Raw genomic sequence first — 18,319 nt, forward strand, 5'->3', positions numbered from 1 at the left:
TATAAAAGCACATATAAGACAAAAGAATAAGAATTGCTAGAGGTTAGATGGCATTCAGAAAACAAAACAAAATTCTGCACATGTTGAAAGTAATTTCAAACACAATATGCAAATTTGAAATTATAGTAGTCACCACGGTCCATTGAAGGGTGAGCTTTTGTGGTGAACTAATGCTTCTCCCAACCTTCAGGGCTGGATTGGTCTAGGGGGTTATAGATTGTCTCTTATTGCAGTATAAACTGCTGCAGACACCAACCATTCAGCTGAATAACCCCTCCCACCAAACAGCAGTCTGGGAAAACATCACATTAGGACCCTAACAAAGGAACTTTTAACTAGCCTTATTAGAATCCCACTGCCTAGTTCTGCCTGGCAATTAAAAGCATTTTGTTCCTTATCACTGTTTAGCCTTTAGTGCTAAACATAAATCCCCCTGATCATTATCCTCATGCCCACCTTTTCCCACAGGCTGATCATGTTTCTTCAATGATTTCCAGTCTCACACTAACATCCTTCCCATTGAGCACCTGCAAATGCTTTGATTTTGGCTATCTCATCCTCTGGTCTCTACAGTTTCAGCCTCTTTCAATGAACAAGCACTATGGCTCCTTTTCCTAAGCTAATCCTGGCTTCTTTTCTGACTCCACTTTCTCTCAGGAGGAGATTGCGTGTTGTCTCCCAGTATTTTAACAGTAGGTTACCAACATCCTCCCCACCCACTCGGAGACTGGGTATACATTGCAAGTCAGCATCAAATGGAATGCACAATTCAGTTGACCTCATCTGCCTAATTCTATCCACTAGGCTATCTTTGAAAAAGTTTTGGTCCATACCTAAAAGTTTGAAGAATAGCAATGATGTTGCTTGTTACTCTATAAAATCATTGACACATTTAAATAGAAGTGTTATAATAAATTAAAATGCTAATGTGTTAGCTGATTGCATTATGGAGAAAGAGGAACTTCACACCAGGTTATTGGCATTCTTAGTTGTGATTATTGCTTAGTAATGGACCTTTAAAAATAATCAATGCAATCTCTAAAATCCTTTTCCTCTTGTAATATCATTTAAATAATTTTATTATTAATAAAGGTTGATGTTCCGCAATTGCTCTGGCTGGGATGAAAATGAGCTGACTTTTTGAGGAACTGGGAAAATTAAATGGGACTTTTCCTTTTTTTCTATTTTTCTAATGGCATTGCTGTGGTACGAAGACACTAGACTCTTATTTGTTAAAATATATTTTTATTGATTTTACAGAGAGGAAGGGAGAAGGACAGAGAGCTAGAAACATCAATGAGAGAGAATCAGCTGCCTCCCACATGCCCCCTACTGGGGATTGAGCCTCAAACCCAGGCATGAGCCCTGACCGTGACCTCATGGGCTGACACTCAGCCACTAAGCAACACTGGCCAGGAAACACAGGCATTTAAAAAAAAATTTTTTTTTTGGTGACTTGGCCTCTTTACCTCAAACAAGTTTTCTCATCTCTGAATTAGTGTTCCTGTTCCTGGTAGGAAAGGATAATTGACTTTGGCTCTGATTTTCTTTCTATCTTGCCAACTCATGTACCAGCAGAACTCCTGGAACAGTTTGCTGCTTCTTTAATGTTTTAATAGCTTAGCTTGTGTCCTATAAGTCATTGCTCTCAACTAGGATACATACACATAGCTAAGGGATTGTAAACACTAGTAATGCTTTGCCTCTACACTACGAGCTAATCATTTTTATATTTTAATTCATTATTTTTATAAGATTTATATAAAATTAAACCTACAAAGAGCTATATGATTTGCATTCTCCTGGTACTTTATAAGATACTAGAGGCCTGGTGCACAAAATTGGGCACAATTGAGGGGGTGGGTGGAGGGGAATGATCAGGACCAGGCTGACCAGGGGGAAGGACTGAGGGTGGTTGGCTGACCAGCCCTGCCCCTGATCTGGGGGTGAGGGGGTGCTGATTTCGGAAGGCCAAGCCGGGGGTAGTTATTAGTGTCAAAGATCTTTGCAGGGTGTATACATGTTTGCTATTGGCTTTTGGATGAGTTGAAGCTTCAAAGGTGTCTTAGTGTCAGGGACACTTACAGCTTCTGTTTCTAAGCCTCTTCCTAGAAAGGTGATCGGTTTGGTTCCCTGCTGACAAACACTCTAAAGAGAGGCTGTGGTGTGATGTGGCTGCCCTCTTCGGTAGTAAGCAGTGGAGAGAAAACACAGGTAGATGGTGGTTGCGCTGGGCACATTTCCTGGACACCTGACTGAGAGTCCAGGCTGTGAGCAGTTTTCCTCCCTCCTGATCACTCATCTATCAAGTTCCTGGTCTATGAATGCTGGAGAGCATTTACTTACTTAGAATCACTGACGGTCACACTTCAGTGATTGGGGGGTGAGAGGGGGTGTTGATCATGAGTGGGGCTGGCAGCAGGGAGGGGCTGCGGTGGTTTGCTGGCTGGAATCGTCCCGACTGGGCCTGTTAGCCACCACAGTGCATGTCACAGCCACCAGTTGTTCTGCTCATTCTGCCATTCGGTTGCTTGGCTTCTATATATATAGGTTATGCTTGGGGAAAAAATGTGTTTACAATAATCCCAGGCCAGATATCTGGTGTAAGCTATTCAGCTCAACACACCTCCCATAGTTGATTTCTAAAGTTTTTATTTGAAGAATCACTTCTGTAGTCTAGGAAGGTCACACTGTCACAGGAATGAAATTCTGCCTAGGAATTTTAAAGTTATCTATCAAGGATAGAACTATAAAATTTTCAAAGATAACTCACCTTTTATTAATAAACTAGAGGCTCAACGCACGAAATTTGTGCAAGAGGAGGCCTTCTTTCCCCCAGCTGCTGGCATCAGCTGTCTTCTGGCACCGGGGGCCCAGGCTTTCCTCCAGCCACTGGTAGGGACCCAGGACCTCAGCTTTGTCCAGAAGATTGTCCAGTCTAATTAGCATATTATGTTTTTATTATTATAGAAATGAAATTGTTAAAAGCATATGTGTGAATAGTTATGAAATACAACAATAAATTGAAACTGAGAAAGATTAGGTAAACTGAAAAATAAAATTAGGATGTTAAATGGGAACATTTTATTTTATTTTTTAAAATATATTTTATTGATTTCTCACAGAGAGGAAGGGAGAGAGATAGAGAGCCAGAGACGTCAACAAGAGAGAAACATCGACCAGCTGCCTCTTGCACACCCCCTATTGGGGATGTGCCCACAACCAAGGTACATGCCCTTGACCGGAATCGAACCTGGGACCTTTCAGTCCACAGACTGACGCTCTACCACTGAGCCAAACTGGCTTTGGCAGAATGGGAACATTTTAAATGGATTTTAAATTATAAGAGAAATGGAAAAAAATTAAGATAGCCATTTCATGTAATTTGAGTGGAAAAGGATGGCTAAGTCACTTGGAGATAGATACCCCAAAACAAGATAGGTAATAATGACTTTATATCAACAATTTCTTATGTAACTTTAAGAAAGTAAATATCAGCTAACATGAGATGACTACAGCAGTTCTAATGAATAACTGGTGAGTGACACTGTCAGAAATTTGAGTATGGCAGCTTGCTATTGGCAATAGGACAAAGAATGCATTCAAGCTGCATTTGCAAAATGCAGTCAACAATAGGAAGACATTTATTTTGCTTTAAAAACTTCCTCCAAGTTCCTCAAATTGAGGGATTAAATTATCCCCAACAAAAGCATTCCTAAGGCTATTGTAAGACATAATGTTGGATACCTGACCTGTTAGGCACACTTTGCAAAGATGGTGCTAGTCAAGATGGGTATCTTACGCTTAAAAAAAAAAAAATCTCTGGGAGGATTACTCTGAGTATGTCCTCATTCAGATTTTTTTCTCTGATCTTCTTATTTTTCCCTGCAGGTTTAATTATTTTACTTAAATTTTATTTTATTTTATTTTATTGTGGTATGAATACAACATGATAGTTACCCTCTTAACTTTTTAACTCTTACAATTCAGTGTTGTCAGCTACAGGTACAATGTTGGACAGCAGATCTCTAAAACTTAGTCATGTTGGTTAACTGAAACTTTATGCCTGTTGGTTAGTAACTCATTTTTTTTCCTTTTTGCAAGCCCTGCCAATCATCATTCCAATCTTCTATTAGTTGAGCTATTTTAGATATCTCCTTATAAGTGAAATTCAAGTAGTAATTTTCCTTCTGTAACTGGTTTACTTCATTTGGCATAGCATCAAGGTTTATCTGTTATCGCTTTTTTGTAAAATTTCCTTCTTTTTGAAGTCTGAATGACATCCCATTGTGTGTATGTGGCACATTTGCTTTTAGCCATTCATCCTTCACTGGACACTGACTAAGGTTTTTCCCTACATCTTTGCTATTTTGAGTAGTACTTATATGCACATGCAAATACTAATATCTCTTTGGGATTCTGATTTTAATTTAAAAAAAAAATACTCAGAAATGGGATTGCTGGATCATGTGGTAGTAGTTTTATTTTAACATTTTAAGGAACCTTGAAACTATTCTCCATACTGGCTACACCATTTTACAATGCCACTAACTATGTGTGGGATTTTCATTTCTTCACATCCTGGCCAACATTTTAGTGGCCTTTTGCTTCTTTGATAATTTGCCATCCGACAGGTGTGAGGTGACACTTTATTGTGGTTTGGATTTGCATTTCCCTGATGATTAGTGACAGTGAACACTGCAAGAACCTTCTCAGAACACTTCTTCAGAATCATAAAACTAAGCAAACATTCTATCATAGTTCTTATGTAAAGAAGGACCTGGTAGAGTGCCTAGATTAAAATCTATCTTAGATCTAGCCATCCACCTACTTACCTACCTACCAGTACATCTCTAAAGGTCCATTTTTCACAAGAGTTTATGTTCTTAGAAAGATTCAACAGCCATTAAAATACATTATATTTCATGTTTACCAGCATCTTTCTTAATACTTCTGGACCATAATTAGGGAATAATGAAATTATAAATTCTACTTGTGTTTCATTGTTTCTTTCCAAATCATTAAACAAAACAAAAACAAAAACAAAAATTATTTAGCCCAGCTGGTGTGGTTCAGTGTTTGAGCATCTACCAATGAACCTGGAGATCATGGTTTGACTCCCAGTCAAGGCACATGCCTGGGTTTGAGGCTTGATCCCCCGTGGTGGGCTTTCAGGAGGCAGATGATCAATGACTCTCTCATCATCGACGTTTCTATCTTTCTATCCTTCTCCCTTCCTTTCTGAAATCAGTAAAAACAAAGTAACAATAAAAAAGTAAAAGACATGATAATCAAAATAAAACATTTTTTAGATAAGTTTGGGATAAAAATGAGGGAAACATTTTTATTCAGAATGCTTTGTTCTGCTTCTGAGTGATAGAACAATGCAGTGGCACATTGAAGGGTAAATGATACAAATATTGAAAACTGTCTTGTCAGCAGAATTATTTTAAGTCAGTTTTTATAAACTCTTTGTTTCTTCAATTGTGCATTTCTAATATTCGCGAGACATTAAACCTAGCCATTATGTTTCTCTCATGAAAGTTATTTGTTGATCAGAAATAGATGGCTTGAGTTCTCAGTGGTCATTGAAAAACCAAAATTATGTTTTGTTAGCACTAGTAATATTTTCAGCTCTGTGGATCACATTAGTTTAAAAATTGAAGGTTGTAGACACTAAGAAGTACACAAACAAAATAACTCGGCTATTCCAGGAACAAAGCAGTTCAGAGTTAGGCTTTGTGAAAAACTAAGTCTAAAATGAGACTTTTATTTGTGTTGCAGCAAAAAAATACTGGCATTTCTAGGAGCAGTTATAGATTTTATAGTCCCTGAAATATTGAAACACTTGGAGGAAACTTTAAAAAATATATAAAAGCATCTTTTCAGATATTTTACTAAAAATATAACCTTTGAGGGAGCCAGGCAGATGCAGGTCTCCTGCGCCAAAGCTGCTCGTGTTTCTCAGGACACCTACCGACATCAGGATACAGCGAAAAGGCTTGAGGCAAGAGGCAGGTTGATCAATGGCTTGTTATCATTAGTTAAATATTTGGTAACACGGTCCACATATTTTCCTTTTAAATATTAAACCAAATGTCTTTTTAACCAGCTAGTGACACTGCTTCCAATATTTAATTCCATTTTTTAAAAAGTCACATGTAGCTTGACAACATGATCTTTAATTGCAGAGATTACTGCAAAATGTACTTGTGTTTGGAGGTAGAATATTGGAAACTTTTCTTGATTCCCTGCAGCCTTCATTCAGAGCAGTTTGCAGCCATTCCCAGAGACACAGAACAATTCACCATTAAATAATTAGTAGATAGGGTTTAGTTTTTTCTTCAATATCTCATTACAGGTTCCTAAGTCTTTGAATATTTGGGGAATACATTTATTACTTTAACTCAACTTGATTGATATACAAATGCTCACTTTATTATTTGGAATGAAACATAAAACTCGCAATGCATTTGTGATTCTTCACTAGCAATTGATGTTATAAAGATGTAGAAAATATTGATTTACCTTAAAACCTTTGTGTCTGACTTTATTTATTCAATCCTTTTACTTCTTTTAAATTTGTTTGGCTAACAAATTATTTTATGTTTATGTTTCTTTTTAACTAATCATAATGATAGCTAATCTTAAATTAGCCCTGGTAAACATTTCAGTTAGAATTAAGAGAATAAAAGTCAATGATCTGAACTGCTCTAGCTGTTCAGTGGTGTTTTTCTTTCCAACTAACGTCTTGTCCTAAGTGTGAGTAAAGAAAGTAGATGAAAATAATCAATTTAAATTTTGAAAACAATCTTTAACGAACATTAATTTTTATCAGTGCTCTTGTTACATTGTTCTCATCAGATTCTACCTCAGAGCAATGTGTTCCTTGACTGTAGTTCAAAGAACTGAAGTCATTGAACAAAAATTGCCATCACTTCTGCAACTCACGCTACAAAGTGTATGGCTTCTGAATACTTAAAAATAGGCCCCCCAAACCTCCATGTATTATACAGCCTGCCTACCTTCCACAGCAATATGCATAAGACAGGCAGGAGGCTTCATGGAGAGTTTTGGGAGGCTTTATTAATCATTAAAAAATATCTAGGAAAATTCTCTATACATTTATTGTATCCCTTAAAATACCAACAGCCCTACACCCTTTGGAAAGTTTCCATTACCTCCATCCAAGAACTACTACAGCTCAATCTGAAAACCACTGATCTAGAGAAGTTTCAGTTGATGGAGTCACAACACTCTTTCCTCTGTCTGCATTGCCTTCCCTCTTACCCACTGTTAAGTTCCCTGACTCAGGGAGGGGAATTTAGTGCTCCTTTCCTGTACCTGTCTTGAGATCTGCATATAACAGTATCAGATTACAGTTTCCTTATATGTCTGAAGCACTCACAGTTACTAATCTCTGAGTTTCTTTAATGTAATCCCTTCACTTCTTTGTAGAGTTTTTTGTTGTTGTTTGTTTGTTTTTTGTTTTTTTTTAAATCCCCAGCAACCAAGGAAGCATTTAAACTGTGTGCATGCCCTAGCTGGTTCATGAGTATTCTTTCTCTCTCTCTCTCTCTTTCTCTCTCTCTCTCTCTCTCTCTCTCTCTCTCTCTCTCTCTCTCTCTCTCTCTTTCTCTCTCTCACTATTGCTCAATCCCTCTACCCCCCTCCCTACCACCAGCACCAGATCTGTCTGCCTGCTCTTTATTAGAGCCTGTTTCTATTTTGCTTGGTAGTTCAGTTTGTTCATTACATTCCACATGTGAGTGAAATCATATGATACTTGTCTTTCTCTGACTGGTTCATTTCACTTAGCATAATACTCTCCAGGTCCATCAATGATGTTGTAATTACAGCAGAGTAGTATTCCATTGTGTAAATGTACCACAGATTTTTGAACCACTCATCTGATGGACACTTGTGCTGTTTCCATGTCTGGGCTATTGTAAATGCTACTGCAGTGAACATAGGGGTACATATAGTCTTTCAAATTAGTTTCTTCAGATAAATTCTCAGGAGTGGAATCACTGTGTCATAGGCAGTTCCACTTTTTTAATTTTTTGAGGTAACTCCATACCGCTTTCCACAGTGGCTGCACCAATCTGCATTCCTATCAACAGTGCATGAAGGTTTCCTTTTCTCCACATCCTCACCAACACTAGTTTGTTGATTTATTGATGATAGCCATTCTGAAAGGTGTGAAGTGATATCTCATTGTAGTATTAATTTGTATTTCTCTGATTATTGATGTTGAGCATGTTTTCATATGTCTATTGGCCATTTGTATGTCCTCTTTAGAGAAGTGTCTATTTAGGTCTTTTGCCCATTTTTTTATTTGAATTGGTTTTGGGAGTATGTGTTGAGTTTTATAAGTTCTTTTTAAATTTTAGGTATTAACCCCTTATCAAATATATCATTGGAAAATATGTTCTCCCATTCAGTGGGTTGTCTTTTCATTTTGTTGATGTAAATCAAAGTACTTTTAAAGAGAAGAGGTAAGCCGGCACCGGTTTGGCTCAGTGGATAGAGCGTTGGCCTGCGGACTGAAAGGTCCCGAGTTCGATTCCGGTCAAGGCCATGTACCTTGGTTGCGGGCACATCCCCAGTAGGGGGTGTGCAAGAGGCAGCTGGTCGATGATTTTCATTGATGTTTCTAACTCTCTATCCCTCTCTCTTCCTCTCTGTGAAAAATCAATAAAATATATTTAAAAATAAAATAAAATAAAAAATAAAGAGAAGAGTAAGATGAATGGTGATCATATACCATCTCTAAAATGATCTTTATCGTCACATATGTGTTGACTATTTTTTTAAATCATATTTTAGATAAGAGAAAGGAATGTAGTGTAAGCATCTCTTAAACTTTTTCTATGATAAATACCGATATCATATTAATTGACTATGTAGCATCATATGACAATTCTAAATCAACTTCTAAAACAATTTAACTTAATTAAATGTAAGATAATCACTATCTACTATATGAAATAAATTAACTCTCCTATGCCTAAGTAGATTATAAATATAAATAAAATTGTACCTCTGCCCTCTAACAATTTAAACTCTAGTGAATAATGCAAATAAGTGTACCACAAGGTAGAATAATATTACTATCTTAAAAGAGATGGGAACAAAGTAGTGTAGCAGTTAAAATCTTAGAGAATTACATCAGATAGATGAGTTTATGAAGTGCATTATGGCAGTGTTATTTAAAACTAATTTTGAAGAGTAGATGGAGGGATAGAATATAAAATTTTATAGGACTTCATACAGTTCTCTATGTACAGTAAGAGCTATGAGGGGGAAATATTCATGATCAGAAATGTATGTTAGCATTTTTTGGAAATGGTCATATTGTTTATCTGTTGCCTAAGACAGATAGGAATCTTCAATTTACAACTTGGTTATGGGTTAATGGAAATATATCTATTTTTAAGATAAGTTTTGAACTACATATCCCCATTTTAAAAAACCTATTGAGGTTAAACTATTCCAACCTTTAATTGAGAATAACAAATTGGAAAAGTCTAAATCACTTTAAATGTTCCAAAGTTAGATCATACTGAGATAATTATTTGAATCTAAGTAACCTTTCAAGCTTTGAAGGAAAAAAGGTATTTTGTAGATTTTAACTGCTACTTAGTGTGAAATAGTCTTAATAGATTTTTATGGATTTGTAACAGAAATTGAATTTTTATCTATTATAATTTTAGTTGGGAAATTTTAGACTATAAGTAAGGAAAAATCCAGTGTCCATTGGTAAGCAAATAAGGAAATTTTATGATGTCCTATCACAAAGAAGTCTAAATAAGGCAACTCCTGACTTGGTTCATTTCACTGGCTGTTGGATGTAATCAAGGGCAAATCCACCTAATCTCCAAGCACCTTTCATTGCCCATCAATGACTATGGCACCCTCCATTGTCAAGAGAACATATGGAGGCATTTCATTGCTTTGTAAGACTGGGGAGATGCTTTCTTAGATGTCCCCAGAAAAACTCTTCCTATATGCATTGTTACAAAATGTGTGTGTTCAAACCAGGATTTGGTAACGGAAACAGTCCCATCACCATTCACTTTATGATTCACTCCCAAGTATTAGGTTGGAGATCTCACAGAAAAGGTTAGGTATTAAATTAAATTCGGGATTCTGTTAAGAAGGAAGATGGTGTGGCTCTTGGGCTCTTGGGTAGGTAACCACAGTTCTGCAATGACAACCTTATTTTGTTATCTTTGTAAAATTTATTGCAAATTTTGTGTAATGTAGTATTAAATGTAGATTTTTATTTTAAAGAATGAGCATTATGTATGTAAGCAATATTTAATCATTCCTCCCAGAAAAATAAGAAAATAACTCTTCACACAGGCAGCTATAGCAAAGTGCTTGAGCAATCCTTAAAAGTCATTCCTTTGTACCTCAGTCTCCTTATTTATAAAATGGGAATGAAAATAAAATGGAGCCGAAACCAGTTTGGCTCAGTGGATAGAGCGGCCTGCTGACTGAAAGGTCCCGGGTTCGATTTTGGTCAAGGGCATGTACCTTGGTTGCGGGCACATCCCCAGTAGGGGGTGTGCAGGAGACAGCTGATTGATGTTTCTCATCGATGTTTCTAACTCTCTATCCCTCTCTCTTCCTCTCTGTCAAAAAATCAATAAAATATATTATTTAAAAAAAGAAAAGAAAATAGAAATGAAGAAATATTACCAACTTTTGGAGAGGCAGTAGGATTAATTTTATAATGTGAAGAGCTTAAAAGTGTCAAGTCCTCAAGAAATGTTATTTTTATTATTATGTAGCCATTTTAAAGCCTTACACAGGTGAGAATATTTTTCCTGGTTGAGAATAATGTAACCTATAAACACCAAGGAAGTGCTTGGCATTTCTGCTCTTGGGCATAGAGAATGATCACTTTCAAACCCTTTGATTTCTATTAAAAGATTTTTATGCCAATTTGCCTGTCCCCCTTCCCCTTCAATACAAATAGCATGATTATCCCTTTTAAACAGTTTTGATGATGCCTACTTGGAAAAAAAAAAAGACAAAACTGTGGTTGAATGAATATAGAAATGGAAAAGAGTTCATGCACAGAGAAAAAAAAACCACACACACACATAAAAATAACTATCTTCTTATTAAAATTCAAGAACTTGTCTTGCAAGTAGGTCAATGGCAGACAGGCATTGAAATGTGGAAAGAAAGAAAGAAAGAAAGAAAGAAAGAAAGAAAGAAAGAAAGAAAGAAAGAAAGAAAGAAAGAAAGAAAGAAAGAAAGGAAGGAAGGAAGGAAGGAAGGAAGGAAGGAAGGAAGGAAAGAAGGAGAAAAGAAAGAGAAGGAAGGAAGGAAGGAAAAAATAAAGGAAGAAAGAAAAAAAAGAAAAATTATGGAAAGTATGGAAAATGAGCTATAGATTTATAAGTGGATTTAAAAATAGCATTTAGGATCTCACTAAAGTTTGATAGCTTCATCTATTGGAACAGTGAGCAGTCTCTCTGAGTAGTCGATATATTTGCAAAGACCTGAGTATTAGAAAAAACAAAACAAAACTCGTCTATATAATAAAAGCTCAAGCTACTGTTAAGGTGGAACGACCAGAATGACTGGTCGCTATGATGCGCACTGACCAGCAGGAGGCAGACACTCACTGCAGGAGCTGCCCTCTGGTGGTCAGTGTGCTTGCAGAAGGGGAGCACTGCTAAGGCAGAAGCTATGCTCACAGTTGGCAAGCACAGCAATGATGGCAGGATCCTCTCCACAGTAGCACTAAGGAGTAGCAAGCCAAACAGTAAGGAGCCTGCTGCTAAAGAGCAGTGAACTGAGCAGTAAGGAGTGAACAGGCGGGTGGTAAGGAGCGAGGGACCTCAGATTGTGAGAGGGATGTCCCAGGCTGTGAAAGGGAGCAGTCCAGGTTGAGGGGACGACCCTTGCCCCCACCCCCACCCCCTAGTGCACCAATTTTGTGCATCTGGCCTCTAGTTTACATATAAAGTGGAGGACATTCCCCTCAGAGGAAACTGCAAATGCAAAGCTGAGTTTGTGGACCATGTCACCCTCTGTCTCTGTTATACAGCAAGTACATCTATCATGTTAATCAGTCCCTTTCTTGACTTCTACAGCTACTCAAAGCACTCACTCAAAACATTTATATGCTTAAAATGCTGGTTAATTGCTGAGTGAATACACAATGCGTGTCTTCAGCCGACATTAAGATTCATCTTTTGTGGAGCTGGATGAGCTCCAGTAAGTTAGCCTGAGCACTTATCATTGAGCAATGTGCTGATGACTCACCTGGCTAACAGTGATGTCTTCATCCATTCCAAAAGCAAATGCAATGGCTGCTTCTAATTATCAGGGACACTCCCTTCATGTTTTCCACTGAATTGAAATGAAGGAAAATCACCTGGAGTGCGAAACCACGTGGATTTTCAATCCCAACTTCAATGCAGTCAAACAAGTAGTTAATAGAGAAGAGCCCGCACTCTGTCCAACTTAAAATAGCACCAGTTTTCTAATTCAAAAAAAAAACACTTCTTTGAAAATTTTTTCAAAATTATAATGTTTCTGTTAGTAACGAAAGCACTATGGTAGTAAACACAGATAAATTTTTGAAATTGCAAACTTTCTCCCAGTCTTGAACTACTGCTTTCTATCATTTGACTTGACAGGATACTACATATACAAATTGGAAATAAAGCTAATGAAAAATAAATTATAGCAGTTTATCATTTCTTCTGTTAGTGTTTATACTGTGCATACAAATTTTATATAGCTCAAATTACTAGTCAGTTTCAATTCATGGTTTTAGATTGATCAAATATATTTTATGAAATGTTCATTACATAACATACTTTCCAAATTTTCTCACCGCATTTATTATGTACTCATGTAGCATACAGAAGAAATAAAAACTAGTGCTGTTAATTTACATCTACAGAACAGAATAACAATATACAAAGCAATAGACTAGTATACATACATACATATATACAATATATGTTATACCTTTTAAAATATTAACAAAACCCACCTGTTTATAAGTTCTATACCAAAATTCAAAATTATCAGTAAGAGAGATCACACCCAGGTGTAGTTATTTGTTTCTAGATTTACAAAAGTCAAAAATGTCTTCTATGGCCATGATTCATTACAATGAAATGGTGCAAAACAAAATCAGGAAGAAGCAAACATATCAGATAAAGTACAGAGGAAACTAGTTGCAGACTTCCAAGAGTCTTCTCCCAACAGAATCACAAAAGATGGGTTTAATTTCTTCAGGAATTGGCTTTGACATGTGGGAAGTGTTGCCTGACAAGCAAACTCAATTGAGCCTGAGCACTGAAGGTTTCGGTTGGGTTACTGCTTACATAGGCATTCCTGTCTGGCATATACCAAAACTCCAGACTCCCACAAGGAAAGCGTATATTAAATATAAACTACATTGCCTATTTATTTACTTTTTAAAACTACATAGTTTATTGTTTGTGAAATAGTTTAGGCACAGTGCACCACTCTTATCAGCTAGGGGATGATGGGAATACTTCTGAAATCCAAGTTTGCAGAAGCCAATCAAAGCCTTATTTGTTGTTTGTTTTTAATGATTTCAGAGCAGAAGGGGGAGAGAGAGAGAGAGAGAGAGAGCTATCAATGATGAGAGAGAATCATTAATCAGTTGCCTCTTGCATGCCCTCCCCTGGGGATCGAGCCCATAAACCAGACATGTGCCCTGAGCAGGAATTGATTTGTTATCTCTTGGTTCATAGGTCAACGCACATCCATCGAGCCACACCAGCCAGCCACAATTCAGGCCTTTTGAAGGATGGTATCTTATCCTTGCTGTTGTTGACACTTTTCTGACAGTAGTTAATAGCACATTTTTATATTCAAGTGCCTTTGTGCTTATATCCGAATTCTGCCACTGATTCTGATGCAAGTTATCTAAGCATTTTGCACACCTTAGTTTTATCGACTGTTACGTAACTTTAATTAGGCAATTATATCATCAAATTGCCACAAAAATCATGTAATAATTCACAATTATTAGCACACTAACTGCAAAAACGTAGTAACTCAATAAATATTGATGAATATTTGGCATGATGAATAATAGTATATGTGGCAGCTACTTCCACAAAGCTTAGAATAGAGTGTCTGAACAAGATTCAAACAAATTAAATGCAGAATAAATGTGTGTGTGTGTGTGTGTGTGTGTGTGTGTGTGTGTGTGTGTGTGTTACCAACTCTAAGTGCAATAGGAGTTCTAAGAGTGTGCAAACTCTAATTTATAAGAAGCTTCATAGTTAACATGCATGAGGCCATTAACTTGACACTAAAAAAATCCTTTGGTTGGAAAACAGGATCAGAAGAAATTAGTGGGTATATAGTCTGATTTGGATACAGTCTGATACTTTTGTAAATTTTTTTGGAAATGAAATATTATTATTCTTGCATGCCATTTTTTATAACTGCTTGATGAGCAAATATAACAAAAAAAATTTTGATGAACAATAACTGCTGTACTTAGATATGGACTCAGATATAACTACGGTGTTTCCCGGAAAATAAGACATTCTCCGAAAATAAGACCTAGCGCATGGAAAGATAAGACATCCCCTGAAAATAAGACCTAGTGCAACTTTGGGAGAAAAAATTAATATAAGACATTGTCTTATTTTTGGGGAAACAGGGTATCAGTAGGTACAGAGTTTTGTTTTTTGACATTACTGATAATTAAACATCATGATTACTTGAAAGCACATGCTGAGTACAAACTCCAGTATGATTGAATTAATAGATAAATGAATGAATTCGCTCAGAATGTAATTAGGCCTTTGATTTATCAAAAGGGGACACATGGGAAGCTATCTCATGCTTAATAAAAATCACATGTGATGAGAATCCGTTTTCGTTTTTAATTTTATATTTCTTGTTAGTAACAACAGACTAAGCCCGCTTGTAGGATAGAGAGAGATAATGGATGGTGTCATTTTACATCTAATGTTAAGATGCCTCCTCAAGCTAATATTAAGCATTAAAAATTCTTCACAGTCCTAATCGGTTTGGTTCAGTGGATAGAGCAACGGCCTGTGAAGTGAAGGTTCCCAGGTTCGATTCCGCTCAAGGGCATGTATCTTGGTTGCAGGCACATCCCCAGTAGGGGTTGGGCTGGAGGTAGATGATCAATGTTTTGATGTTTCTCTCTTATCAGTGTTTCTAACTCTCTTTCCCTCTCCCTTCCTCTCTGCAAAAAAATCAATAGAGTATATATTTTTTTAAAATTGTTTACAAAATGAGTGTATTTTACTTTATATCATAATTTAAATTTTAACCGACAAGGGTAGACATGTTTTATGAGATTTTATGCAATTGAACAAGATTCAGATAAGTGAAATGGAGACTAAATAATTGTGTATGTGTATCTGTGTGTGTTTATTACCAACTCTAAGTGTAAAGAATTCTAAGAGTGGAAAAACTCTGTAATTTATAAGAACCCACAAAGCTTCCTTGCCAGAACAAGTATCCTTTTCATAAGTATTATGGAGCCACACCAGGAGAAACAGAAGTAGCTGACAGAAATAGCATTCAGAAGACAAGGAAATAAAGGAGTATGGAGCTTTGATTATTTATAAATAATCACTTATGAAGTATTTTTTGGTCAGGAAAAAGATCATAGAGGACTTATGTAAATATCCCATATAGACTATCATTTAACTAAAGTATATAACTTAAATTAAAATTATTTTTTAAAATTATATATCTTACTGCATCTTGACTAATCTCAATGTAGAAACTTAGCCACATCAAAAAAAAAAAAAAAAAAAAAAAAAAAAAAAAAGGCCAGCACCTCTAAATGTTTTCTTTAATGACTTCCTTTAGTTAATCACAGTGATGGAAAAAACTTTGATGTAGTTATCCTAATATTTAAATATAATTATTTCACATACATCGCAGTTTACACATTTTGGGCAAACACAATTATAAAATGTAGTAAATCAGTTAACTCATTTTTTTTTTTAAATTATCTAGGCACCACATAGAAAATGATATACTGAGATCATTGTTATTAATCCAAGTAATTGGTCAGTGCTTTTGAATTTATTCTAATTGTCTAATCAAACCATCCACCACAGTTCTTAAAACAACTTCTTCATTATTTCTTTCTCTGGACTGTAATGTATTGAGGATTAACTCAGTGAAAACTGGCTCAAGAAATTCTGTATTAAACTAATTTGAATAAAGTTGAATCAAATTGAGTTCGTTAAAAATTATCTTAAGAAAAGTAGTGTCCCTAGTTTCAGATGAAATATAATTTTAAAATGAAAATGGAATGTCAAATCACTTACACATTGACAAGTTTTATAAACTAGTATGGATTTGCATTTACTCTAAGCCTCAACTGTTAAATTGCATTTTAATATTTATTTATTGATTTTAGAGAGATTTGTTGTTCCACTAATTCATTCATTCATTGGTTGATACCCATATGTGCTCCACTAGAGATCAAACCCACAACCTCGGTATATCTGACGAGGGCAGTTGTAACACTATTTTATAAAACACTATTAAAAAAAATGATGTACACAAAAATAAGATGCAGCACTTTATTAATATTTATAGCTTTAATTTTATAATTACAAAAAGTGCTTTTAAAGACATACTTAAATTAATTTAATCATTTTAACCACTCCTGAATATTTTATTCATACACACACGAATAGGGCACATTTGCCAGAAAAGTGTACATTTAAAAAATTGAGCAAGGCATTTTATAACCTTCTTTCCAGGCAGTATTTGGGTCTTCTAAATTATTTTTTTAGTCCAAATCCTTGATGTTCATGTTTAACATAAGAGATTGTTCTCCTTGTCCATGTGGAAGCATATTTTCATGGAGAAAGCCACCATTTTTTTCTGGTAATACCACCTGTACTACTGCATCCATTCTGCAAGTTTGGGCTGGTTCTTTCTTGGCCTTATCAGAATGTGTCAACCGAAAAATTTTCAGAAAACAATGAAGATTTCATATTCCATTTTATCTTTTTCTTTTCTTTCTTTTTTTAAAATATATTTTATTGATTTTGTACAGAGAAGAAGGGAGAGAGATAGAGAGTTAGAAACATCGATGAGAGAGAGTCATCGATCAGCTGCCTCTTGCACACCCCCTACTGGAGATATGCCCGCAACCAAGGTACATGCCCTTGACCAGAATCGAACCCAGGACCCTTCAGTCCCCAAGCAGACGTTCTATCCATTGAGCCAAACCAATCTCGGCTCATATTCCATTTTAAATGGTCCTTAACTGGTTTGATTTGAACTATTAGTTAATGTGATTTACCAGTATTTCTATTGTCCAAACCAATCCACAGCAAAAACATACAGTTCAGGCATTTGTGGGCCATGATAGCTATTAATACATTATTCCTATGACTGCACCCTGATAAACAGGAATTGTTCAGAGATTACCAAGTCTAAAACATCTAAAAGACATCATTTTTACTCTCAAGGAGCTTACAGTCTATGGCGTAAGGTATGGAAACAATCGGTGTCTTAGAATCAAAGGAACACAATATTAAAGAAAAAGCATAATGGGTTCTAATTTAAAAATTAAACTCTAATTAAGTGTGTGTGTGTGTATGCACATGTACAGTATTCTATAAAACTAAATTCTAATACAAATCATTTATATAATGGCTAGATTTTTGTTATATAAAATTTCCTGCATTTACTAAGATATTTAGACAAATTTAGCTATATTTTGTCAAACTTTTTCTTCAAAAGTTGAATGATTGTGATCATAAACTATATATTAAGTAGTTTTAAAGTATTCTTTTATGTGCTTTTACATGTATGATTAAAGATAATCAGTCAAACTGATTGGAAAGTATTGAAGTCTTCATTATATGCTTTGTGTATTTTTCTTTGATCATTAAAATGTGCACCTCAGGCTTCAAAATTAGTAATGTTAAAAATAAATGACCCAGCAACTGAATATTTCTTAATCTCATCTTCACCTAGGTCCCATAAGCAGTATTTTGGTGAATAAATATGGTAGCCGGCCGGTGGTGATGATCGGCGGTTTGCTGTGCTGTGTGGGCTTGGTGGCAGCCTCTTTCAGCACTAGCGTCATAGAGCTCTACCTCACTGTGGGATTCATTGGAGGTAAGTTTTGTTTTCAGCTTATTATCTTAACACCCATGCTGTTCATGAAGCTCTCTAAAATAGGTGAACAATAGAATATTTTTATTGTTTTCTTTGAATTTCATTTTTATATCAGGTACAATCTTGAATTATTTACATCTAGTACATTGAAATATTAGCTATAAAA

At 35.8% G+C, this 18,319-nt stretch overlaps 1 protein-coding gene across 2 annotated transcripts in view; it reads left to right on the forward strand.

The window, feature by feature from the left end:
• The window catches only part of SLC16A7 (solute carrier family 16 member 7), a 130,996-nt gene that overhangs the window by 103,164 nt on the left and 9,513 nt on the right, over positions 1-18,319 (forward strand). For both annotated transcript variants that reach the window (XM_045588199.1, XM_036456382.2), the window contains exon 4: positions 18,010-18,153. In XM_045588199.1, coding sequence (XP_045444155.1) covers positions 18,010-18,153 — 144 coding nt within the window. The remainder of the gene's footprint in view (positions 1-18,009; positions 18,154-18,319) is intronic.

This window comes from Pipistrellus kuhlii, unplaced genomic scaffold (genome assembly GCF_014108245.1).
Source record: "Pipistrellus kuhlii isolate mPipKuh1 unplaced genomic scaffold, mPipKuh1.p scaffold_m20_p_3, whole genome shotgun sequence".
NCBI classification, from domain to species: Eukaryota; Metazoa; Chordata; class Mammalia; order Chiroptera; family Vespertilionidae; genus Pipistrellus; species Pipistrellus kuhlii.